This window comes from Glycine max, chromosome 9, assembly GCF_000004515.6.
Source record: "Glycine max cultivar Williams 82 chromosome 9, Glycine_max_v4.0, whole genome shotgun sequence".
Taxonomy (NCBI): Eukaryota; Viridiplantae; Streptophyta; class Magnoliopsida; order Fabales; family Fabaceae; genus Glycine; species Glycine max.
In genome coordinates, this window is record NC_038245.2 from 32,876,782 (window position 1) to 32,902,451 (window position 25,670).

Here is a 25,670-nt window from a genome sequence, read left to right on the forward strand (position 1 = left end):
GGCTTTAATCAAAGTAGCTCTGCGACCCTTGAAATCCCTTAAGACCTCTTCGACGGGGAGGGAAAGAACTGAGTTGTATTAACTGGATTTGATAAAAGTCCATCGAGCCCATTACAAACTCGACACTTAAACAAAAATAATTGCAGAAAACACAATCTAAAATCACGTTTTCAACCGTTTATTTTTATTTTATTTTTTACGAAAATAAAATCCCAGCAAGAACGAATTACAAATTAAAAAAAAAAATATCATTGAACTATGCAACAAACCTTAAGAGCTTCACTAACAGGAACCAAACCTCCATTTGCAAGCTCGATGTAGCAACTTGGAAAAACACAATTCAAAAAACACAAAGGCAGAACTCCAATCTCATTTCAAAAATAGAGAAAACAATACAACTAAAACTACAACATCGAAGAGGAAAAAAATAAAAAATAAGGTTCTAACATTTCTCAGCTTCTCAGTATTCCTCGTTGCCATCTTCAGCTTCAACAGAGAATAAAGGACATCTGGATGTTTCGGAAGAGGATAAGCTCTTCTGAAAGCTTCTAGAAGTTAGTGGAGGCGTTCCACACCCGCCATCCTCTCCTTCGTGTCCTTCGCACATGACATTTCCAGTGCTTCATCCATTTCTTTCTTCGATTAGATCTGAAGAAGAGTGAACCACCTTCTTCAGAGTCCGTTGCTTGGGTCGAGTTCGACGTCCCCGAGGTCAAGGTTTTCGCTATCGTCAATGCATGTTAATTGTGGCGATGAAATTTTAGGGTTCTTTCTCTACTACGAGTGTGAGCTTGAGCGTGAGTGAGTGTGTGAATAAATGAGACGCGGGTAGTTTTGTTGAAAGAGAAATGAAACTATGATGGTCTTAGGAAAAACCACCATGGAACGCAGGTTTTTAATATGGTTTTTATATACTCGTCTTTGTTAAAGTCATATATATTACAAAATTGTCACTGCAATCAAATTTAAGACGGTTCAATAGGGACTGTTGTCGTTTTTGCGTCATAAAATGTAGCATTTTTAGTAGTGAGGGGATATCTTAGCTCTATTTATGAAGAGCAGAGAGTGGTGAGCCACAAGTTACAATAACTTTTTCACAAATTAATGATGACTAGTTTATTTATAGGTATGCCTATGAGATTAACAATTTGATATTCAATAACTAATAATGAAATTTAAATAACTAACAATAGAATTTAAATAATTGTCGTATTTTGAATATAATTATTAATGTCATCATTATCATATTTAATATTTTATTTTTAATTTTTTATATATTTTTTTATAAAATTTAAATTTTATAATTTTCAATTGAAAGTCAATAATTATAATTATAATAAAATACATAATATGCATATAATAAAATTATAAAATATTAAAATCTTAATAATTTTTTATTCTTATATTTTTATTCACCTTAGAAAAATCATTAATACTATGATTATCACATTTAATGTTTTATCTTTAATTTTTCTTTCATACTTCATCTAGTCTTAAATAAAAGAAAACATGACACACTAACTTAGAAAATTAATTAACCACGTTTAATTGCTTCAATTTTAATTAAAAAATATTTTTTTAAAATTTATCCTTCATTAAAACTTTGATATATCTAAAATAAGAAAGAGTTATTGAAACTTTAACCTTAATTAAATGAAGAATATTTTAGAGATAGTAGTATTAAATAAGGTAAAATTAATTAACTTTTCTTATATTTGAGACTAAGAAAAATATTTTTTTTATATTTAAGACTAGAGGAAGTATCATTTATGTGTCAAATTAAAACTTTATAATTTTTAATTAAAGTTTCATATATACTAAAATACATAAATATTTAATCTTAATATGTGTGTGTGTGATTTCACATGGGTTCCAAAGGTAAAATATTCCTATTATTTAAAGTTTTTATTATTACTCTAATTCTAATGTGATATTGTAATATTTTTTATGATTTTTTTTTCTTTTTAGACTTTTATGTATTTTGCTCTTTAAGAAGCTATTTTGACAAAATTGCTGAACACAAGACATACTTTTTGCATATGGCATATTGTGACAAAGTTATTAACTTGGTTCTCTTTTCCTTTGGGGTCAAGATATAACCACTTCAAATCTGAGTTTCATAGACTATACAATTTGGAATGCGCAAATGATTTTGAACAACAATGAAAATTAATGGTTGGACAATTTGATCCAAGTACACAACGTGAAAGCAATGACATGAATTTCACCACAATTAGTATGCACTCAAAGAACAAAGTGAAATGTATTCTATCAAAATTTCATCAAATTTAAGAAAAGGGACATAACTTATACATAAGAATCTACTATAAAAAATTACTCTTCCCAAACTGCCCAAACGGATAATTCAATACAACGATTAATCCAAGCTGTTGGAAAGAATCATTATATTCAATCTCAAATAAAAAACTAAGGTTCAATCATAATGAACGTAACTTGTATATAAAGCAATAGTCATTAATCACATAATACAGGTTATAAAAATATTCGTAACAAAAAAAAGTCTACAAAGTGTATGAAAGATAATCATACATGTGATGATGGTCACTAACAATCTCCAACAATTAATGTCATGATGGCGATGCAAACAAGAAAAGAAAAAGTGCTTATAAATTACGATTGTTAAAACGCAAGTTTATTACTTTATAGCCCAAACATTTACATAGTTAGAGAACGCAATTCGGATCATAAATATAACATGGTAGAGGAAAATTAAAAACGAATGTGGATATACAAATTAAAAAGAGGACAAGTTGAAGAAAAGAAAAAGCTTCATGAATATATAATCTTAGTATATATAGTATGGGACCTCTAGGAACATGCTGGTTCTCAAATCAGTATTATCTTACTTAATAAGAGACAACCAACATTATTAATTAATCTGAGTCATACTTCATGGCTAGACAAATTAAAGCACAAAAGGATCCTATTTATAATAGACAAATGTGTTTAGAGAACAACTAAATAATGGGGAATTTATGTGGACATGGAGAGATATTTAAATGTATGTATCATTTACAAATAGCCTATGTTAACATTGAAAAAATTAAAAAAAGAAAACCCACGGTAACTTTTCAATAAAATAAATAATAATATAAAAAAGGTTAGCATAATCAACTAAAAAAAATTATATATGTAATTTAAATACATGCAGTAAATATCACGTTTAAAAAAGGGATCGGAGGAAGGAGAAGTACAAAAAAGTGCATAGACAAACCTTAGTTATATCTAACATAAAGCCCAACAATTTAGATAGGAGAGAAAAGCAGCAGTATTATAAGAAATAACAATTAAGTTTTATATATATATATATATATATATATATATATATAAGCTATTTACTTTTTTTATACCAGTTCTAACACACATAAGTTAAAAATCAATTCAATCTAATAGTGAACGAATTTACAAATTATAATCTGAAAAATGTTTTTGTGCAAAAATCATAATAATTTTATCTTTCCTTTTTCTCTTAATGTTTTATCAATGTTTTTCTCTCACAAATGAATCCTAAGAAAGTCAGGCACTTTGTCATTTGTATTGATTGATCAAATTAATCACTTGTTGGTTGGCATCAAACACAGACTCTTATCTTTAAGGGATGAAGTGATGGCTGGTATCAATTCTCAATATTAGTGCAATGTCAATCGCATTGGAAAATCAATTAATCATGCAATACTATTGCTTCCATTAATTAGGATAGTTCATATTGTCAAAGTTACCACAGAACTATACAAAACAAATATAAAGGCCAATTTCAAATTTTTTATCCTAACCAATGATATACACCAGACCAAATATATATATAGGCAATTTCATATATTCCTTGCACACTAATATATATTGGCAAACTAACTTATCAAAGTCATTACATTAATTAAGCACGCAATGCAGCATAAACAGTAAATAATAACACGAGAGTGAGGTTCTATCTTACAAAATGTATTTTTTCTCTCTCACTAAATCACTTATAAACTTATAGAAATTATTCATTCACAGTTTTAATTTATACGAAATAATTCGTGACAAGAACAAAAAACGTGGTTCTCAAAATCAGTTCTACTCTAGCAAGCATCTTTGAAACTCGTAAAACATGGAGTCATCAATCACACTTGAAACGATGAAGTATGCGAAGAATTTACGGAAATGTCTGCTCATCTTTAGTCATGGAGGCCAGGTAACTTCAGTTGAGTTCTCCTCCGTCTGCTCAGCTTCAATCAAAATGACGCTTGCACCCCCACAACCTTTTGTAACGTCGTCACTGCTGCGAAGACCGAGAGTGACAGAAGTTTCGATGCCACAAGAGTAAGAGTGAGAGTGAGAAAAGGTTCGAGTGAGAGTGAGATAGGATTTGAGTAGTGGCAATGAGAAAGGTGGCAAATTGAGTGAGAAAAGATTCGAGTGAGAGGGAGATAGGGTTTGAGTAGAGCAATTTTTATAAAAGTTTGTACAACATCCATTTTTAAATAAAATTGATGTTGTTAGTTCTCAACATTGATTTCTTGAAAAATCAATATTAATATCAGCTCGCTAACATGGGTTTTTGAAATCGCTATATTGATATTGATTTTTTAAAACTCGATATTAATATCAACTCAATCCTTAACATTGATTTTTGAAGAATTGATATTAAAATGAGTTTATTAATATTGATTTTTTTAAAAAATTAATATTAATAAGCTCATGTTACTGAGGTTTTGTTAACATCAATTTTATCACAAACTAATATTAATGAAATGATGTTAAAACTATTCTTGTAGTGAATTAAAACTTTAATTTTATGTGTAAAAAAGTATTTTATTCAAGTATCCGTGTGAGTGAGACTCCAATAGTCTCCATCCCCTCCTTGATCGTGCATAACAGTTCTTCATAGCTGGAAACAATTATTGATGGGATGATGGTCCCGAAAATAGAATGCATGATTGGGGCCGGTCTTTCAGAAGAGCTTCTTCTACAACGAGCTTTTAGAACGAACGAGTGATCAAGATTACCTTTTTTTATAAGAGCTTCTAGAACCAGTGATCATGATTACGTTTAGAAGATCTTCTAGAACGCAAGTTCAAGATTATGTGAATGTGGCACATAACATAACATTTTTTTTTATTTGTAGGATGTGAGGAACAATACTCACATGAATATCTTAATATAAATATAAAAAAATATTATTATTAAATTATAAATATTATTTTAAAAAATAAATATAATATATTAAATAAAAATAAAATTTATATAAATATAAATATTATAATTTATGTGAAAATAAAATTTATTTTTATATATATTATATTTTAAAAGATAATATATAAGATTATAAAAATATAATAAATTAAAAAAGAATAAAAATTAAATTTTGAACTATTTTCGTATAAAATTTATATTAATATTATATTTTATATCAAATATTTAAATGAACACTTGAATATAATGATAAAAGAGTATGCTTCTTACCTCAAGGATCATGATTCAAAGAAATTAATCTTTTAAATAAATTTAAGATATTAATTTCTGAATTTTGATATTCATTCAAAATAAAGAAATAATAGCCCAGCGTCAATTGACATTTTTAATATATTTTTATTATTAAATAAAATTCAATAAATTTGATTTAATAATAAAGACTATATCAATACCAAGGTATGAAAATGTAATATTAATTAATATCTCTACTAAGTCTATTTAAGAAAATACAGTAGTTTATGTCTACATATTAAATAAAGAAATAATTATCAGAATTTCAGCCCATAGTATGAACAGGAAATGATGTTTTCAATATTGAGAGAATCAGACTGATAGAATTATTGAAGAATCATTTGAGGCTGTGCAGTGTACTGAAAGTGAAGTTAATTAACGTGTAGGAAATTGCTTGTTGTAGTGGAGGTACTTTGGATTGCTAGATAAGATTATTATCTTAACAAACTTGTTGGAATGTTATGGTTGGATTGATATTTCAATCTATACATGCTGATTATACTATAAAGGCGGCGTTTGAGTGGGTCAGGGAGTGAGAATTGGACTTATATCCTATCCAAGGCCAGTGCTAGTAAAATTCTTTTTTGGCCGCTAAAAAAATTAAAAATAATTAATTGGGAAAATTATATATCACTGAAATTAAAAGTATGTGTAATTATTAAGAAAATAAGTATTAATGTATAAGAATAATATATAAAAATAGTATAATATTTAAATTAAGTAAAATATAAATATTATGATCGTTTTAAGAAAAAAAAAGTAATTGTTTATGAAATAAATTATCTTTTCTAAGACGTGTCCAATTTTGATCGACAGAATAACTTAAATATTTTTATTTGATATCATTTTACAAGAGCAAAAATACGAGGCATTAAGAAAAAATATTTCAACCAAAAAAACAAAATATTTCAATTCATTTCTAAGTAAATTAAAACACTACAAATATTAGTTGTTTAAAAGCTTCACTGTCATTAAAATACTATTATGGGTGGACCCAAAAATATTAATTCTTATTTTAAGTTAAAATGTAATTTTAATTCTCTTATTTTTTAAAATTTATAATTTAGTTTCCTATTTAAAAATAAAAACATTCAGTCTATCTATTTTTTAAAATTCACAATTTTATGAGATAAAAAATCTTATATGAAAGTGAGAAAATTAAATTTAAACTACATAACCGTAAAAGGTTAAGACTTAATATCAAAAGATCATAATTTTTTAAGTGATCATATGATATGAAATTTTAATCATTCATATTTGATTATATAATTTAGATTTAATCTCTTATTCTTATATGAAATATATGTATATAAATAATAATAATTAAATTAAAACTACGCTTTAAAACAAGAACTTTTATACATCCCTAACTGGTTACCCCATGACCATCAACCAACAAACAAAACAATCAAAAAGACATCACCATGAAAATAGTAATAATACAATAAATTCTTCCCCTTAAAAATTGAAATAAAATTCAAATTTGGGCTATGGGTATGCGGCCCATATATAGTTTAATATAGGTCGAGAATTCGTTTAGGGGATTGCTAGGGGCACCCAGTAGAATTGTTGGTGCACCCAGTAAATTTTAAAAATCCCAAAAATGTCCCTGAGCGTTTTTGTTTTATAAAAAGAACGTTCTTCCGTTGACACTCGTGAAAGAACTTCTTCCGCCGGATTCCACGGAAGAAGGTTCTTCCGTGGATTAATTAGTTAAATGATTTTGTTAATTTTAATATTATTTTGTATTAGTTAAATGATTTTTTCCTCTCAGAAGTCGACCACTGGCCGATTCTTCTACGCACCGCATGATATGCGTCGGTCACATTTTTCCTATTTTTTTACAGTAAAATTAATTTTGGACTCCTCATTCTTCACAGTTACACACACTCCACACACGCACTTCTTCCTCTCTCCATTTCTCTAACTCTGAGCATGCAATTGGCATTGGTCTCATTGCATTCTCTGTGGAAATGATGAACAAGGCCAAAGGAAAAGGCAAGGAGGCTGCCGAAAAAGGTTTTTCCGGCAAGCGCAAGGGCGCCTTCGACGATGACAAGACCGGCGGCGGCCGCAAGAGAAACAAGCAAGGTGTCCTTCACTTTTTTTCTGACGACGAATTAAATGCCGCGCCAAGAAGGATGGACATGCCAGATAAGGGCCAGAGTAACAGCCCACGTGTCGTCCCTAAAGAGGAAATGTTGGCCCAAAACCAGCTTTTTTGAGTTTTGGGCCTTCCGTTGTAGGCCCTGTTCGAATGAACCGGTCTCTCCTGTTATTTTTTTTTGGATTCGTTGACGTGCAAACATAAGACAGACCACCTTTGGAGAGTCTCATGCTTTTCCCAGATAATTTAAAAAAAAAACCCCGAACAGGGGTACTTAGGCAAGTTTACATGGCCCGAAACCAACTTTTTTGAATTTTGGGCCTTCCGTTGTAGGCCCTGTTCGAATGAACCGGTCTCTCTTGTTATTTTTTTTTGGATTCGCTGAGGTGCAAGCATGAGATAGGTCACCTTTGGAGAGTCTCACGCCTTTCCCAGATAATTTAAAAAAAACCCCGAACAGGGATACTTGGGCAAGTTTACATGGCCCGAAACCAACTTTTTTGAGTTTTGGGCCTTCTGTTGCAGGCCCGATTCGAATAAAACGGTATCTCCTGTAAATATTTTTGGATTTTTTGGCGTGCAAACATGAGACAGACTACCTTTGGGGAGTCTCACGCGACCCCCCAGATAATTTTAAAAAAACCCCGAACAGGGGTACTTAGGCAAGTTTACATGGTCCAAAACCAACTTTTTTGAGTTTTGGTCCTTCTGTTGCAGGCTCGTTGTATCTTACCTCTACCGACTCTTCCACGCAAGGTTTGATGAAATAAGCAATTCTGTGAACTGGGTTTCACATTACACAATAGTTACTGACGTGACACGACAATGACTGATGTGACACGATAGTGAACGACGAGACACGAGGTTGCTTTAGTTTTACGCTTCAAAATGTAAAATAGTCATGGGTCTGGTAAAAGTGAAGCCATGCGCCTGCCTGGGCCATCTATATAAATGACAAATGGGCATGCCTATGGTACTTAACAACAACTGGTATTCAGAGTTTGTCTAATTAATTTTCGATAAACAATGACATTCTTAGGAGAGACTTCGTCTCAGACGATCGTGAACTCGAGGTTGGCATTCATTTTTCCAAATGGAACCGTCATTCACAACGAGTGTGGGGTTTATTTTCAAAGTTCTAGTCCAGTGCCCATATGAGTACCAAACCTATGCGATTTTTCAACTCTCAAAAGCATAATACACAACACCCTTCAGCTAAACAACAATGAAGTTGTGGATGAAATTCATTACCAGCGACCAGTGGAAGATACAGGTAACAACATTCACTTTGAAAGTATGCAATTGAAAAATGACATGGATGTGAACACCATGTTAATGTGTAATGATCAATTTTCATTTGTTAGATCGATTGAGTTGTTATGTACCGTTGGTAGAACACCAGATGCAATTTTAAACTTACTTGAACGCCCAGCATCCCTACACATGATGCAGTTCAGTATTACAATGGAAGGTGGAACATACCACGCCAAAACAACTTTGTGGGTTACGCGTTCACCGGAATAAATCCGAAAAAATTTGATATTCCAAAAGGATGTAGCATAGATCAACTGAAGGATTTGATCAAGCAAGTAGCACCTAAAGGGAATCCTCCTCATGGGATTCATGAATCCCAAGTTGTAAGGCGTTTGTTTTATCAACAACCTAGCCATTTGGAGTATTCTGAGAAAGTTTTAGAATTTGAAATTATTGAGCTGAAATGTGACGACGACGTGCTAAAGGTGCTGGTAGAGTCCAATTACTGGAAACAGTTTGTGCCAATAGAAATTTTGGCTCTCTTTAGTAAAGTGGTTATGGAAAATTAAGACGATGTGGTTACGCCCTTGCATGATTGAATGGTAGTTAAATGTTGTGGTGTTTCGTGCAAATAAAACTTGTGTCCATGATGTTTAAGTCGATGTAATATGTGTTACTGTGTCAATCTGTTATGTTTGTGGCCCGTTTGTTATGTGTAGTATGTATAAAAATGGATGGTTAATGTCGTTGGTTCTAATTTTTTGTTTTTAAAAAAATCTAAAAAAGGCCGGAAAAAGGTTTATAAGGAGTTACAAAGAGAAAAAAAAAAGGTGCAAACAATACTTTTATCCACTGCATTAGAAGCAATTGAAAATGAAATAACAAATAATTTTTTTTCCTAACAGTTTAACAAATACTAAAATTAACAATTTAAGTAAAAAGATAATTTAAATACATAAACAAATAGATACATTATCTAAGTCAATGTGTTTTAACAAATACAAAAATAAATACTAAAATTTAAATACATAAAAAAATACAATAAAAAAGATAAATCCTAATCTATGTGGCATCTCTGTCGCAGCCTAAGACTGTCATTTGGGTCGTCACCTCTAGCTATCTTCAAACAAAGATCCATGATATCATATAAGTCAGTCCCTTCAATGACCATCCTGAGGTTGATGACCCGCTCCAAATGCTCAGCAATCCTTACACATCATGTGCAATCAACCTGTCTCAGTGAAAATAACAAGTCAGTATGAATTTATAAAAAATAATTAAATTAACAAAAACTACACAAGTTATGCTTACCACAGAATGCGTAGGGAGATCCAACGCGACTGGAACCTCGGGGACAGGTGGCTCGACGAAGTCATCATCATGAGGGGGAGGGGGAGGCGCAGGTCTCGGCTCAGCAGTCTCCTCCGTCGGCGTCACAAAAAGGTGCGAAATCTGAAAAAGCTACTCCATGTAGTCTGGGGCCACCTGCCCAAGAACTACAGAGAGCTCCCCTGTAGGCACCAGATGATCTGAAAAGTGTACCCATTGGTCGTCTATATCAGTACCTGTCAACAAATCACGAACCGACGGCGGAGGAACGGTCTGAATGTACCCAAACTGCCGAACCACCCTCTCTGGTCGAATGTAGACAATGATCTGACCCCATCTGACTTGGCCCGTGTACGAGGAGATCAACTTATAGCTCCGAACTCCCTGATGCTCAGCATACGACATCCAATAGACGTCGGTCACTTTCAGGGCATCAATACGTGCTCGGTACGGGGCTCCCTTAATCCCCGTCATCTGGGCCTTACCCGTAAGCCACCTACAGGCACGTGGGCTAGCCTTAACATAACCATCATCGACGACACATCGATGGACCGACGGAAAGTGCTCGTAAATCCAGCACTACAAACACAAAGTCAACATCAACAAACAAACATGGATTAAATTTTACTTTAATTTAAATTACAAGCAGCGATACTCACCTGAAGTAGTGAAATGTAATCGGCCATCTGCCGTGTAAGGGCCTGCGACGCCTCGTTAAGATGATCGTACAAGTGGACCAGGTCCCTGAAAGCCTGCAGGTGCACAACATGGACATGGGTTGCACTCTTGTTAGCAAAAAGAGTGCAACCAACCAAATGAAGGAGGTACGTCCGAGCTGCAGCAACCCACCGCTTGGCCCGGCACCTACTCTAGTACATGTCCCGAAGCCAGGACAACCGAACATGAGGCCCACCTGCTTGACGTGTCTCAGCTATAGCCTCATTTGGGGTGACCTCAAGTAGCTCCGTCAACAGGGCCATTGTGTCAGATGTAACCAGCGGCTTGAATCAATGCAGCGCGCCAGTAATCGGAATGTGCAGGAGTGACGAAACGTCATCTAGAGTGATCGTCAGCTCTCCTACTCAGAGGTGGAAGCTGCTCGTCTCCCTATGCCACCTCTCAACAAAGGTGGATATAAGTCCAGGATCAGTGGTGATTACAGAACACCTGATCAGTGGACCAAATCCGGTGGCCGCAATCATACCTTCAATCTCAGCAGCCGGTCTCCCAAATTTATCTACTTTCCTATCATAGGAGACCAACTTGAGATCGGGTCGTTCCTAAATTGAATAACAGTTTATAAATTTGTGTATTTCAAAATAAAAGGAACTACGAGACATTTTTATCTAATTACTGGAATAAAAAAAGTATGTACCTGTCCACTCCATATGCTATGTGCCACATGATCAGCAAATCCTATCAAAACAGATGGGTCGCGTGGCCCACCGGGGAACCCCTCATGATTAGCAGGTGCCCCCAAGCTCCCATCACTAGCCACTCGATCTGTCTCAACACCATCGGCGGTGTCTGTCATCTCTGGGCTACCATCAGACACATGAGGCACATCCTCAGGCAACTGAGGAACATCCTCGACTCTCTGGGTAAGGTCCTCAGGCACAGGAACCCGTTGCCTACGTGCTGAGGTAGTGGGCCTACAACGCCGAGGAACATCAGCCTTAGGCTCATCCTCACGAATGCCTCTGCCTCTACCTGTGTCTAACGCACGATCTAGACCTCATGTTCTAAGCACGATTTGAAATCATGAATAACATTTACTTTTATTCGTCAAATTGAACATTCAAATAATTGGTAACAAAGCTTTGGAATCCTAACTAATCCACATAATTTATCCAAATCCACAGATTATATATTTAGTTCAACATAATTTATCCAAATAATTGACATTCAAATGCATTTATAAATCACACCAAATATAATTTCAATTTACATATAATTCAATTTTTAAGAGCAACTAAATAACACAAAGTAAGCCATCCGCGGAAGAACCTTCTTCCGTTCGAAGACGACGACTCATTTTACACGCGCGGAAGAAGGTTCTTCCGCCGTGAACCTTCATCTTCTCCTCTCCCTCGCGCAGAAACAACTCCTCTACTGATGAGGACATAAGCAAGGGCAAGGACCATGAAGCACTTGAAGGGCCCATGACCAGAGGCAGACTTAAACAAGCCCAACACGTCATAGAGACAAGGCTGGTCATTTGTATAGCTGTCATTGATGATGATTGAAGGCCCAAGTGGAGAAAGATGAAGGCCCAGAGGCAGAGGCATTACCAAGACTACTAATTGTTGCTGAAGGCCCAAACTAACTTGAAGACCCAAGTTAAATAAGTTTTTAGTTTTAATTTATTTTTATTGTAATTTTTGCCCAAACTGTTTAGAAGGCTCATGTCTATTTTTATCTTTTTTTTCAGATACACTATAAGTATTTGTTTTTGTTTTCAATGAACAAAAACTTTTGGCATTTGATAAAATTTGGTGAGAGTTTCTCTCTGAGTTCCTTGTTGAACCAATTTCAGACTTATCAAGATAATTCTTGTGGCGTCTATCTTGACTTATCTTCCTTCACCGGAAGTGGTGTCATCCAAACTCTGTAACCTGTATCAAGCGATCCGCTCCTACTCAGGTTCACATCATCTACCCTAAGGTCCTCTACCCTAACCAGTACACTACCATTACAAAGGAAAAGAGCTTAGGACACTAACCTGGAAGGAAGAAGAAGACGAAGCTCGAAGTTGGCGGGAGAAAGGAGTCAGCACAGGCGTGTAGAAGAAATGGAACGAATGCAGAGTACCATTCAAATTTTTCTTTTTTATAATTTTTATTAAGGGGCATTTTGGTCACTTCATGTAATTGCTGGGTGCACCAGCAATTTTGCTGGGTGCACCTAGCAGTAGCCATTCGTTTATAGATATGTAAGCCCATATAACATGAACATATAAAAATATCCCTAAATGAATGTCTTTTTTTTTTTTTTTTTTTCATTTTCAGTAAAACAAATTCTCATACGTTTTTTTGGCTAATAAATTACTTACGTGCTACTATTGTATTTGGTCATTAAAAGTTATAAAACAAATTTTAAGTAATTTCTTTTATAATCATTTATCCTATTGGAAACACTCATCATTTTTAATTTGGAAGCACAATTTTAAATTTTTTTTAATTGATTTAAGACATAATTTTTTTTTATTAGATTCACCTAAATAAAAATTATAAAATTTAACTAATATTCTAGAAAAAAATAAACATGATAAAAAATTATGTGAAAAGTGAGTCTCTCCAACATTTTAGTCTTTAATTTTGGTTTTATAATTTTTAGATAAATATAATATAACAAGGTTTACATTAATAATAACAGTGAAACAAAGTGAAACTGTGCGAAAGTAGTATTTCTTAATGCTACATGGAGGGTTGAATTGTTGATAGTAGTAGTGGGGATCAAGTGCTATATTGAACAATTTTGACGAAGTGCTATAGAAACCAACCAAAGTGGCGTGTAAAGAGCATGCTTATAAATAGAGACAGAAAAGCCATTATTAGTTCATCCATCACCCAATTAACGTTTTTATACAACACTTTAAATTTCATATTCGTATATATACTCAATAGCATTTTCGTATGGATGGTTGACTCCTACTTGTTCAAACTTGTACATACCCTAATATTAAAATGCTATTTTTTTAATTGATACACAATGAGAAGTAGCAACTTGTGAACTGGTTGACCCAGTTGACTTAAAATAAAAGCAGGAAAAAAAATAATACTCTTTTAAGCATCATTGCATCCACAACTCAACCAAGTCATTCAACTCAACCCGTGAAGATCCACCATCGCTGAGTGCAGCTACAGCATCATATCTCGCGCTCAAAACTCTCTCTCTAACCTCTTTCCCTCTCCCTCTCTCCGAGTCCATAAGCTCCCTAACTCGCTCTTCCAACTCACTAGCCCTAACAAACCCATCTTCGTTCTCCTTCAACGCCAAAGCCACCTTCATCTCCTCAACCATAACCACCCTATTCAACCTTTGTTCCGCATACAAAGGCCACGACACCATAGGCACACCCCAAGAGACCGCTTCCAACACCGAGTTCCACCCGCAGTGAGTCACGAACCCACCCACCGAGTCATGACTCAGAATCTTAACTTGTGGCGCCCAATTCTTCATCACCATTCCCCTCTCTTTAGTTCTTTCCAAAAACCCTTTTGGCAACAATTCCTCCAAAATCAATTCACTTCTCTCATATGGGTTCCTCATAACCCACAAAAACCTTTGTCCACTCCTCTCTAACCCTAACGCTATCTCCCTTATCTGACTCTTCGAGAACCTTCCGTAGCTTCCAAAGCTTAAAAACACAACGGTTCGACTCGGTTGCGAGTCGAGCCAACTCATGCAACCACTATCATCATTATCATGTTCACCTCCACCGTTAGAAACAAGTGGGCCCATGCAAAAGACACGTGGGTTACGTGTTTCTGGCGTTGAAGAATGAGACTTATGTGTTTCTAATGACATGCAGATCCCATTCTTCAACGCGAAGAAAGCTTTATTCTCAAGCTTCTCGAACGTGTTAACGATTATTCCATCTGTTTTTCTCATTTGAATCGACATGTTGGCGAAGGACTCGAAGCTCCGGCGGTCGAGGAGGGAGGTGGGCATGTCCTCCGGCGACAGTGGCGGCAAACCGGGGATGCGGCGAAGCGTGTCGCTGTAACTGGAAAAGCCTTTCTTGGTGTTGTAGTGGATGGTTGGGGTGTAAAGGAAGAGAGCGACGCAACTCGCGGAGTTGGGGAAGTAATAGTAGGTGGGGATTTTTAGGGTTCGTGTGACATCAGCAGCGGAGTGGTTGAAGAAGTCTAGGATGAAGGCTTTGGGTTTGGAAGATTGGGAGATGAGGGTTTGGAGGACGTGGAGTAAGTGTTGTGAGGGTGAGAGGTGGTGGAAGGTGATCGAAGGCGTGGTGGCGGAGACGGCGGCGATGTATTGAAGGGTGGTGGAGTTGGGCGGCGAAGGGAGGAGGATTTTGATGGGGAGGTTTTGGTGGTGGTGAGTGTATATGAACTTGCCAAGTTCTACCATGGGGACTAGGTGTCCCCTACCCATGGCAGGGTGTAGAACTATGGTGCCCTTCATTTTTTTTAGTTTAGAGAGAAGAAAAATAAAACGATGTTTGAAGGATTTGTTTTTCTGTGTAATTGTTTGATGGTTTTTTCTGAGGATTTAAATGTTGTGGAAGATACAGTTTTATTTATTTATTTATTATTGTTTCGCTTTGGAGTAGGGAAAAAGATAATTGGATGCCAACTAACATGGTCATTGGTCAACCCTAAACTAGATCTGGTAAAAGGTTGGAGAAAACTTAGAAGTCAATAAAAAATGTTGTGGCGTCCGATAGTTTACATTGGTTTGATATGTTTGTCTAGAAAGAAAAAGTTGAATAACTTGTTTAAACAATCATGCCAAAAGGAAGTCTGGATGGTCTCATTGCGTCATTGCATATGTAACAATAAAATGTTGTTTTCATAGGTTTTTGTTTTCGTTCTTTTTATGCTCTTCTAGAATGCATTAGATGAAGGTTTTCATTTAAGATTGCATCTAAAAATGTGCTACAGATCTAATTGTCTTTTGTACAAGAAATTAATAAATATATAATTTATTAAAATTAATAAAATAGTTAAATTTGTTAATTTCAATCAATAACGTAATAAAGTTAAATTTTATTTTAAAAATACTTATGGAATGAATTAGTATAAGTAACGATGATTAAATATAATAACACAACTCATAATTTTTTCCACCGATATGAATTATATTGTTATTATATAATTTAATAAATACATATACTTTGAGAAATGAGTGATAGGTTTGTCATTATAGACTTCATAATAAATTATTTAGAAATATAAAAAATTAATAATTAATTACTACATTTGAAAGTAGTTATATGTTACTTATGATTAGGATAAAAAATAATTACAAAAATAAAATAATAAAGTAATTAAATCAAACTAACATCACAAAGAATTTCGAAAAACAAAAGTACAAAATGAAATAAATTACCACACATAATTATGCATGGGTGCCAAAAAAGTCATAATAGATGATAATGAATGAAGGTTATCGATCTATTTGTGTATCTCTAATCTCTTCGTTGCAGTCCAATTATGATTTATTCAAGTGAATAATTACTTGATATGGATCTCTTTTTCTTTGCGGTGGGGGTTACGAATTATTTTTGGTAAGCATATAGACAAAAATACCTGAGGTATAGTCACAAAATTTGCGAAGGGGAAATCCAAAACCAGTATAGTCTCCAAATTACCCATATCAAAGCATTACACTCGAGGAAGTTATAAGCCTAAAACAAATAACAGCCATCAAGGTTTGAATAGCAAGCTATAATACATAGCAAAAAACACTACTAGAAAAATGATTTTTGATGTCGCCAATTCTAAGACAGTTCTATAAAATCATCTTAAAATATGTCGCAGTGACAATTTTGTAAATAACGGAATATAAATTAATTTTTACGACACTTTTTAAGACAATTATAAAAAATTGTCTTAGAATATCTTTGGATGACAATCTTGTAATTATGTGAAATTATAACAACAATGATTTTTTAATAGAAGCCGTCTTCATATTGTTTTCGCAAATAACCCGAAATAACCTCATTCCCCCTCTCAAACGCGTGTAATCCTATTGTTCACCTCTGTCAACCTATGTTCGCCGTCTCTCGTGCACGTCGCACCGCTGTATGTTGTATGTGGTATACAGGTAAGCACCACGATATTGTGGGTTAGCTCTCATTTGTCGTGCTTTCATTTTGAACTAGTCTACACAAGCCTGCACAACCTTTTGTCTTGCTCGTATTCTCTCTCCTTGCTGCCACAATTACTCAACCTTAATAACATAGTGTTCTTAAGGATTTACTCTTCAAACTTATAATATTTAGAGCATGTTATGATTTTCATTATTTCTAGGGATATATTTTTTTCAAAAGTTCTCTCATAACATCATCGAAACACACTTGTTACCTATTAGGTGACTACCTACTCTTTGCTGGTTGAGGACGTGCTGGAAGTAGTATCCAAAACAGTTGTTGTGCATGTGAAGTTGCAGCTTTACGAATTTAGAGGCTTTCTAAGGTGTGTTTAGTTCAACAATAAAACTGCTACCAGGTTTGCTTGGTGATATACATGGCTTGTGTTTGTTAGCTCCTGAAATTGTTGCTTATGAGATTCTAGTGACTCTAAATCCATAGTACTTCTAGTTGTCTTGTTGGATACATAAATATACGCTCATGCTTTTTATGGATAATGCATAGAAGCATACAATTTTGATGCATGCGTTTGATTTATCCTGCATATGGCGTATTAATTATTAGGTTCATGATTTAAGTAGAGTCATCTAATTATATTTGGTATTTTTGGCTTTGTCCAATTTTATCTGACATAGTTGATGCCATAGTTTTAAAAACTACATTGGATTGGGTCAGTTTGATTATTGGGTCAAGAACCAATTTATTATTTGTAATAGTAGGCTCCATATTTGTTTCTCATGTCGGCAGATTTGTGGACCTCTCCCATCCTACACGTGGCATCGTTGTTATGTGCCTTGCTATCGTTGTTTAATTTTTTATTTTTTTTGTGCAGGCATGTTAGACTAAGAGGGACTGGTTTTGTGCACCATTCAAAAATTTGGGCCATGCTCATTATCAACTGTTATTGAGTGTGAGACAATTGCTTCAACTACTGAATTTATTTTACTTGTATACTGTTATGATTGACAAACTTGTTCTGGACAATAATAGGACCTCGTCATAGGTTTTAATTCACATGGTTTGCAAATTGAATATTTAAAAAATTCATGACTGGCCACCCTTTGATTTGAATGCAAGGGGAAATGTACGAAACACTTTCCTTGTCTTGTGGCCACTTACGTGGGTGAAGGAACCTAAAAGCACCCACAAAATGGTTATTTTGAGAAAAAAAATAACGCTGTTGGACCTTATGATCCAAATAATGTGTACTAAGATGATAGTATCATTATAACTACTTAAGTTTTGTGGTTAGCAAATTATACTTAAACTTCGAAGTTCTACAATTACATTACACCTTAATTACCTTTTATTTTTGGACAGGCAGGACAAAAGTCGTTTAGATATATTGTTGTTATTTATAGAAAATTTTTCCTTGGCATTTGATTTTCTTAAAATATCAGTCAATAAAGTGTCTGAGAAAAATTATGCGCAAAGCTTACACAAGAAAGCAAGACGTTAATGACATTGACCAAGTTTGGCAAGGACATCGTTCAGAGAAGATACAGTAGCAACATAGTACTTCTCTGCTTCGAAACTTGGCTAGATTTGGGAAAATTCACATAGAATCAGTCAAAAGCATGAGTCTGCAAACTTAGCTAGTCACTACTACAAAAAGTAGTTTTAACATCGGCTTATTAACATTGGTTTTATACAAAATCGATGTTAAGTTAAACGCAGTGACATATTTGTAAATAAAGTATCCTTCTTAACATCGGTTTTCCAAAAAACCGATGTTAATGCATACACGTTAACATCGGTTTTTGGAAAACCGATGTTAACTAATGATGTTAACATCGGTTTTTCAAAAACCGATGTTAACGTATAATATGTTAACATCGGTTTTTTAGAAAACCGATGTTAATGCATACACGTTAACATCGGTTTTTCAAAAACCGATGTTAACGTATGATATGTTAACATCGGTTTTTTAAAAAACCGATGTTAATGCATATACGTTAACATCGGTTTTTAAAAAACCGATGTTAACGTATCATACGTTAACATCGGTTTTCCAAAAATCGATGTTAATATAAACTTTTTTTTTAATTATTTAAATATTTTTAAAAAAATCATATATTGTGTTATTAATTATATTTTAATTAAAAAAATATAATAATTAAGAAACAATTATAAATTCAAAAGGTAAACATTTAAAAATTAAACTACATTTTTAAAATGAATTTCGTAATTTTAATCTTATTATTATTTAATCAACAAAATTTGACCAGACTTCGTCATATTTTTTATCATTTGACTAAGCAAAGTTATTTATAAAAAATTATAAAAATTAATTTAAGATATGATTCTTGCATAATACTAAATACATGCCGTTAAGAAGATGCATATTTTAAAAAATGTGATTATATCCCATGAAAATTAATCAACAATTTATTATATAAAAAATAATTGTTAATAATTAAAATGCACTATGCCTTGTATTTAAGGATTTTTTTAAAAATAATCTTATATTTTTAAGAACAGATGAGGAAGTATATCATAAAGAATAGAAAAATTATTGATAAATACCTAATATGCTAACAATACCTAGTGAGAGAGAAAGAAAAGTAAAAAAAAAAGTATAAATGTTATAGGTAATGAGATTTGAGATATGAAGAGATAAATAAGAGATATTGATTAGATATATAAAAAAAAACATAAGTATCCATGTATTCCTGATTTTTTTTTTAATTTTTATTTAAAAACTTTGATTATAGAAAAATAAATCAAATATTAAGTTGTATATCGATAAATTGTTGGTCCAAATAGTAGTGAGTTAAAGTAAGATTTTGGATTTGGATCTTGTAGATGAAAAAAAACATTGTTGGTCCAAATTTCTTTGACTTTATTATGAAATTTGATTTTTTTAGAAGTCGTTGGGCCGGTGACTTTTTAGTTTTCTTTTTTTTTAATATGTTTGAAATAGAGGTCGTAGAATATGTAGGGATTTCTTTCTTTTTTGAAATAAGTATTATTAAAATAAAAATTTATTTAATTTATTTAATATGATTATTTTAATATTAAGGATAAAATATTTATTTACTAATAAAAGGTAAGAAAAATAACAAAAGGATTTATTTGAAGATAAGTGGATAAAATTTAGAGTAGACAAAAGTTGTATTTAATATAGGAAATAACAAAAGGATTTATTTTCTAGTTTTTTCTATTTTACTAATAAAACAGCAAACTGATTTAACTTAGTCGGCATGTATTTAATATAGGAAATAACAAATTTAGAGTAATTACTGGTAATACTAATTATTCAACAAACTTTTCTTTCCGTATTTTAGACGACAAAGTTTAATTGGATCAAAACAATTTAACTATTAATTTGGTTTTAATGAAAACTAAACGTTAATGATGTTGATCATGATTAAGTCTATTAAACGTCTAATTGGGTTCATTTTTTATTCTAACAATTCCTTCTAGGAGCAGCCACATTGATTGTTTGGGTCATGTCGTAATAATTATGAAAATTCACATGGGTTAACTAAATTCGACTACTTTATTGGGCATACATTGTACTAGTAATTAATTAACTACCAATGTAATCCAAATTCTTGAAGAAAGGGGAGAGAAAGCAGCCACTCGCGCGTGAGAGATTTAAATATTACTTCCATTAAAATCTGGTGTAAACGGTCCACAGATTTTGAGTAAATGAAAAAAAAAATATTCTCTTTAAAATGATTAATTATCAGAACTTTTTCAATAATATTATTTTAAGACCTAAATTAAAAAAAATTGAAAAAAAAACATGAAATAATTTTTAACTAATATTTTAAAACACTCATTAACAAAAATAATTTATTTAAAATTTCTGGCAGTTAAAAAAAATACTTCTATTTAATTACATAGATTGTCGTGTATAATTTAATTGGTAGTTTTTATAATAATTACATTAATTATCATATTTAACATAATTTATAATTATTTAATAGTTTAAAATATATTTGCATTAATAGTGTATGAAAATTTAACTTAAATAATAAACACAACTTTATTATGAAATAAACCACTGAAATTATTAAATGTGAAGATAAATTGTTTACTTGCTTATTCCATAATAAATTTCTCGTATATTTACATGAATTTTATGCACACCTAAGTAAATTTAATTGCACATAGATTCTGACAATACCAATTAATTGATTCTCAAAGAGCATGCTTGAATTGTTTTTATAAATATGAACTTAAACAATTTACTTAAGGTTTAAATTTAATTCTAATGGCCACGGTGTAAAAGAATGAATGAATAAATAAATAATTTAATTATGATTTTTATATTATTAGCTAAGCATGTTTTTTTATAATTAAAATTTATTGAATTTTGTAATAATTATAATATTATATTTAAAATAATTTTAATTAATTAAAATATATTTTATAATAATAATAATAATGTATTAAAATAAACTCATAAATAAATACAATAAGAAAACGTGTTTCATGACACATATTTAAGAAATGACTGCTTATGAATAAAAAAAGTCTGATGACATTCATCATCGAATTAATTAAAGCCAAAATATGTTAATTCACGTGTAATCATTAAGTATTTGGGGGTGCTGATGATGTAGGATCCATCATGAAATTGAAAGTGTAACATTTCGTTCGTTCTAAACTAAAAGAGTGCTAGACACGGTCAAAAAAGAACAATTGTAGACAAAACCCATCAGTCACTACACAGAATCGCGCCTCTCTCGCTTCTACCCTTTTTACTCTCACTCTCTCAAACCCTCTCTTCTTCTTCTTCTTCTTCGGTACGCTTCTTCTCTTCCCTTCTCACTTTTCCTTTTCCTTATTACATTACGCATTCTCTATTCATCATACTACGGAGTCGTTGTTTGTATAGGATTATATATATATTTTTTGTTTTGAAACGAGAAATTAGAAAAAGGGATGTAATATTTTAGGTTTGGTTGGTTTGAACTGTATTAATCTAATTGGATAGAAAACCTATGTTACGTTGTGATTGAAGTGAATGTGCCTTGTTTTCCTTTTAGTGTTACCAAATCGATTGCGTGTCAGTTCTTAAGGACTTTTTTTTTTGTGTATTGTTGATTGTAATTTTAACTGTGGGATTTAATAGTTGTGGTTTTGATGTTTGAACTTGCTGAATACTGATTGATATTTGAAGTTTGGAAGACATTTGTTATGAGAAGCTTGAAAATCAAACATGCACTATTGCACAGCCATACCATTGTCCAAGAGTATAGCTTGGCCTGGCTTTCCTTTTTCACTTGGTCAGGACACATTAACCACTCCCTCCTATTAGCTTAAATGCCAAAAGGATTTATTTGAAGATAAAACTAGATATAGTTATTTATTTTTTTAGTGTTATTCTTCTGTCAAAATTTTATCTTAATAATGTACAATAAAGTTTGGTTAACAAAAAAAAAAATAAACAACTGGCACTAAGATGGCACTGGTTTCCGAAGTAAAATTTTAAAAAATCTATATAATCAATGTTTAGGCTATTATGACTGAAAAGCTTTTTTACTTTAGTATAACACATCTTTTTTGTTTTATTTTTTTATTAGGAATCTACACAGTATTATCTCCAGAGTAGACACTTCAGGATTTAAATCCCTGATATCACAAGTTACTTCTACCTTAATCAGTAAACTTGTATGATTGCCATACTAGTGACAAAATCTATAAACTTGTTTATGTTTTTTAGTTCATGATCTTTAGTGTACTTCGTAGAGTTCATTAGGCTATTAATAAATTTGCAGACTGGCCCCACCACCAAGAAGATATTTGTTTGTGTATTTGTTCTCTTTTGCCTTTTAAAATGGAATCGCTAAAATAAAATCTGACAAAATATAGCTCAAATTTAATCAATATATCATTGGGATTGATTTAGCGTATCTTGATAATGTTGGACAAGATTGAATCAATATGCTACTAAGGGGACTTATAATACACTTTACTTTTTCAAAAATACTAAGGAGAGAGGGTAATACAAAAATAGCAGATTATGATTTATTCTGAGCATTGACGGCATGCATTGCACAGGTAGTTGGAACTTGGAAGATGAGAAGAGTCGTGGGTAATTAAGATTGAAGACTAACAACTCAACTAAAGTTGACGGTACTTTTTTTGTTTTTATTATTCTGTTCTCACAAGCTGACAATAAAATTACTTGTTACTACCCATTAAAAAAAATTATATTTATTAATTATTTAGTGAGATTCATATCTTATTATTTTATTAATTTTGTGAGATTCATCTTATAATTTAACAGTATTCTGAATTCCTACTATTACCCTTTTGTTATTTATGTTCCGATCGAGTGTACTACTATTATTGGATGAGTTTGGTTATATGAATAATGAAAATTGTGTCACACGGAGACAGAGCAGAGCAGTTTATATTTTCAATAAGGTTTAACTCGTTATAAAAAATTTGATTAAAAGAATGCTTTAAAAAAATATATAGGTTTTTAACACTTCTCGTTATAATTAAATTAAACTCATGTCATGTCATTTTCTAATGAGACATGCAATAACACGACTTGATTCAATGACAGGGATACTAGTGGATGGCACAACGTTTGAAGCCATAAAGAAAGTGGGGGACCCTGTGACTGGGCCTGTCCACAGTGCAGTTCTGTGATCTTCTGAGAGGTAATAGAAGTTGTGTGTGTGCGTGTGTGTGTATATATATATATATATATATATATATATATCCGAAAAGAGAAAGAAGTAAGACATTTTTTTTGATATAATTTAGAATAAATTGTTTTCATATCTTCTGAGCGCTTGTTATACTTAATCTTACTCTTTTTTTTTATCATACACAAAATTGTCTTATGTAGGTGTTCATTCAGTTATTTCTTTGATTCTTGCTTTCATTTTGGACCGTGCTGCTCATCATCACAGGTACAAATGTTTGTTACCAATGAATATTTTTATTACGTGTTCACTGCCATTAATGACAATTGATATATGCTATACAAATTGTGTTCATGATGAGTGAACCTTAGATTCCCGTTTGAGATTGGATGCAATGATTCTTGCGGACAGTTTGCATTAATCATTGTATTCAATCTTGAATTGTCCGTTTGGACAGTTTGGGGAGACTGATATTTTTATGGTAGATTCATGTGTTAAGGTTAAAATTATTTTGTTTAATTTGATGAAATTTTGGTAATGCATTTCTAGTTGTTCTCTGAGTGCATACTTGATTATCGGGAAATTAATTTCACCGATTTCATGTCGTGTACTTAGAGACCAATGCGAAATGCTGCCAAAATTTTGTCAAATTTAACAAAATAGAATTAACCCTGATGTATGAAGCTACCATAAAAGACGGTCTTGCCGAATGGGATAGGGCCACACCTTTAATAAAAAAGTGAGATTTTCATGCATCGAATAACTTTGAGAGTATGACCGAGTTATTACTTAGATGGATCGAAGTTGGATGAATGAAAGTCGCATCAGCCCAGAATATGAGGAAGGCGTCGAGCAATTCTTACAATTTGCTTCAGAAAGAGGTCAACCGGATGAAGATGGAAAATATTATTGTCCTTGCATCAATTGTTTGAATGGAAGACGACAAATACTGGATGACATACGAGAGCATCTGTTGTGTGATGGAATTAAGAGGAATTATACGACGTGGATATGGCATGGTGAAATGACAGACATGCAGAGTGGGCAACAATCCGAACCGTTTGATGTAGAAATGGGAGATCGCTTGGAGGATATGATTCGTGACCTTGGACAAGAGTCTTTTCAGCAAGCACATGCCCCTATGTATGATACATTACAAACTGATTCAAAGAAACCTTTGTATCCGGGGTGCAAGAATTCGTTGACGCTGTTGTCGGCAGTTTTAAGTCTGGTTAATATCAAAGCCAGATATGGGTGGAGTGACAAAAGCTTTAGTTCACTGCTTCAAGTAGTGCACGACATGCTTCCAGAGGAAAACACATTGCCTAAAAGTTACTATCAAGCAAAGAAAATATTGTGTCCCATGGGTATGGAGTATCAGAAGATTCATGCTTGCCCGAATGATTGCATATTATACAGACATCAATTTCAAGAAATGTCGAAATGCCCTAGGTGTGGGGTATCACGGTACAAACTCAAGGATGATGAGGAGTGTAGTAGTGATGAAAACTCAAACAAGGGCCCCCCAGCGAAGGTGTTGTGGTATCTTCCGATCATTCCAAGGTTTAAGCGTATGTTTGCTAATGGAGACGACGCAAAAGACCTTACATGGCATGCAAATGAGAGAAACTGTGATGGAATGCTTCGTCATCCGGCTGATTCCTTGCAATGGAAGAAGATAGACCGTTTGTATCCGGATTTTGGCAAAGAGGCAAAAAATCTTAGGCTTGGACTAGCCACTGATGGAATGAATCCATATGGCAGTTTAAGCACGCAACACAGTTCGTGGCCAGTTTTGCTAGTGATTTACAATTTGCCTCCTTGGTTGTGTATGAAACGAAAATACATGATGTTGTCTATGATGATAACGGGCCCAAGACAGCCAGGAAATGACATCGATGTTTATCTCAATCCCTTGATTGAAGACCTTACAAAGTTGTGGGACGAAGGAGTTTTAGTGTTTGATGGGTTTCGAAATGAGACATTTAATTTACGTGCAATGCTTTTTTGTACCATTAATGATTTTCCAGCATATGGGAAT

At 33.0% G+C, this 25,670-nt stretch overlaps 3 protein-coding genes and 1 long non-coding RNA gene across 4 annotated transcripts; 1 reads left to right on the top strand and 3 right to left on the bottom strand.

Annotated features, from left to right (window-relative positions):
- Window positions 1-10,309: 10,309 nt before the first annotated feature.
- On the bottom strand, window positions 10,310-11,157 carry LOC106794403 (uncharacterized). The gene is made up of 3 exons (XM_014761670.1): window positions 11,080-11,157; window positions 10,837-10,929; window positions 10,310-10,756 (listed from the first exon to the last, which is right to left on the bottom strand). Exons 1-3 carry the CDS (start codon window positions 11,155-11,157, stop codon window positions 10,310-10,312), a joined length of 618 nt encoding a protein of 205 aa, XP_014617156.1.
- A 102-nt stretch (window positions 11,158-11,259) lies between these two features.
- On the bottom strand, window positions 11,260-12,321 carry LOC102667468 (uncharacterized). The gene is made up of 3 exons (XM_006588134.1): window positions 12,249-12,321; window positions 11,553-11,905; window positions 11,260-11,457 (listed from the first exon to the last, which is right to left on the bottom strand). The coding sequence occupies exons 1-3, from the start codon at window positions 12,319-12,321 to the stop codon at window positions 11,260-11,262; spliced, it is 624 nt and encodes a 207-aa protein (XP_006588197.1).
- A 1,510-nt stretch (window positions 12,322-13,831) lies between these two features.
- LOC100807122 (UDP-glycosyltransferase 13) lies at window positions 13,832-15,706 on the bottom strand. Its single transcript, XM_003533922.5, has one exon. It carries the CDS (start codon window positions 15,323-15,325, stop codon window positions 13,970-13,972), a length of 1,356 nt encoding a protein of 451 aa, XP_003533970.1. The 5' UTR covers window positions 15,326-15,706; the 3' UTR covers window positions 13,832-13,969.
- Window positions 15,707-16,845: 1,139 nt separating this feature from the next.
- On the top strand, window positions 16,846-18,029 carry LOC102661881 (uncharacterized). Its single transcript, XR_415995.3, has 3 exons — window positions 16,846-16,969; window positions 17,237-17,340; window positions 17,848-18,029. It is a non-coding gene; the product is annotated as an uncharacterized lncRNA (long non-coding RNA).
- Window positions 18,030-25,670: the final 7,641 nt, after the last annotated feature.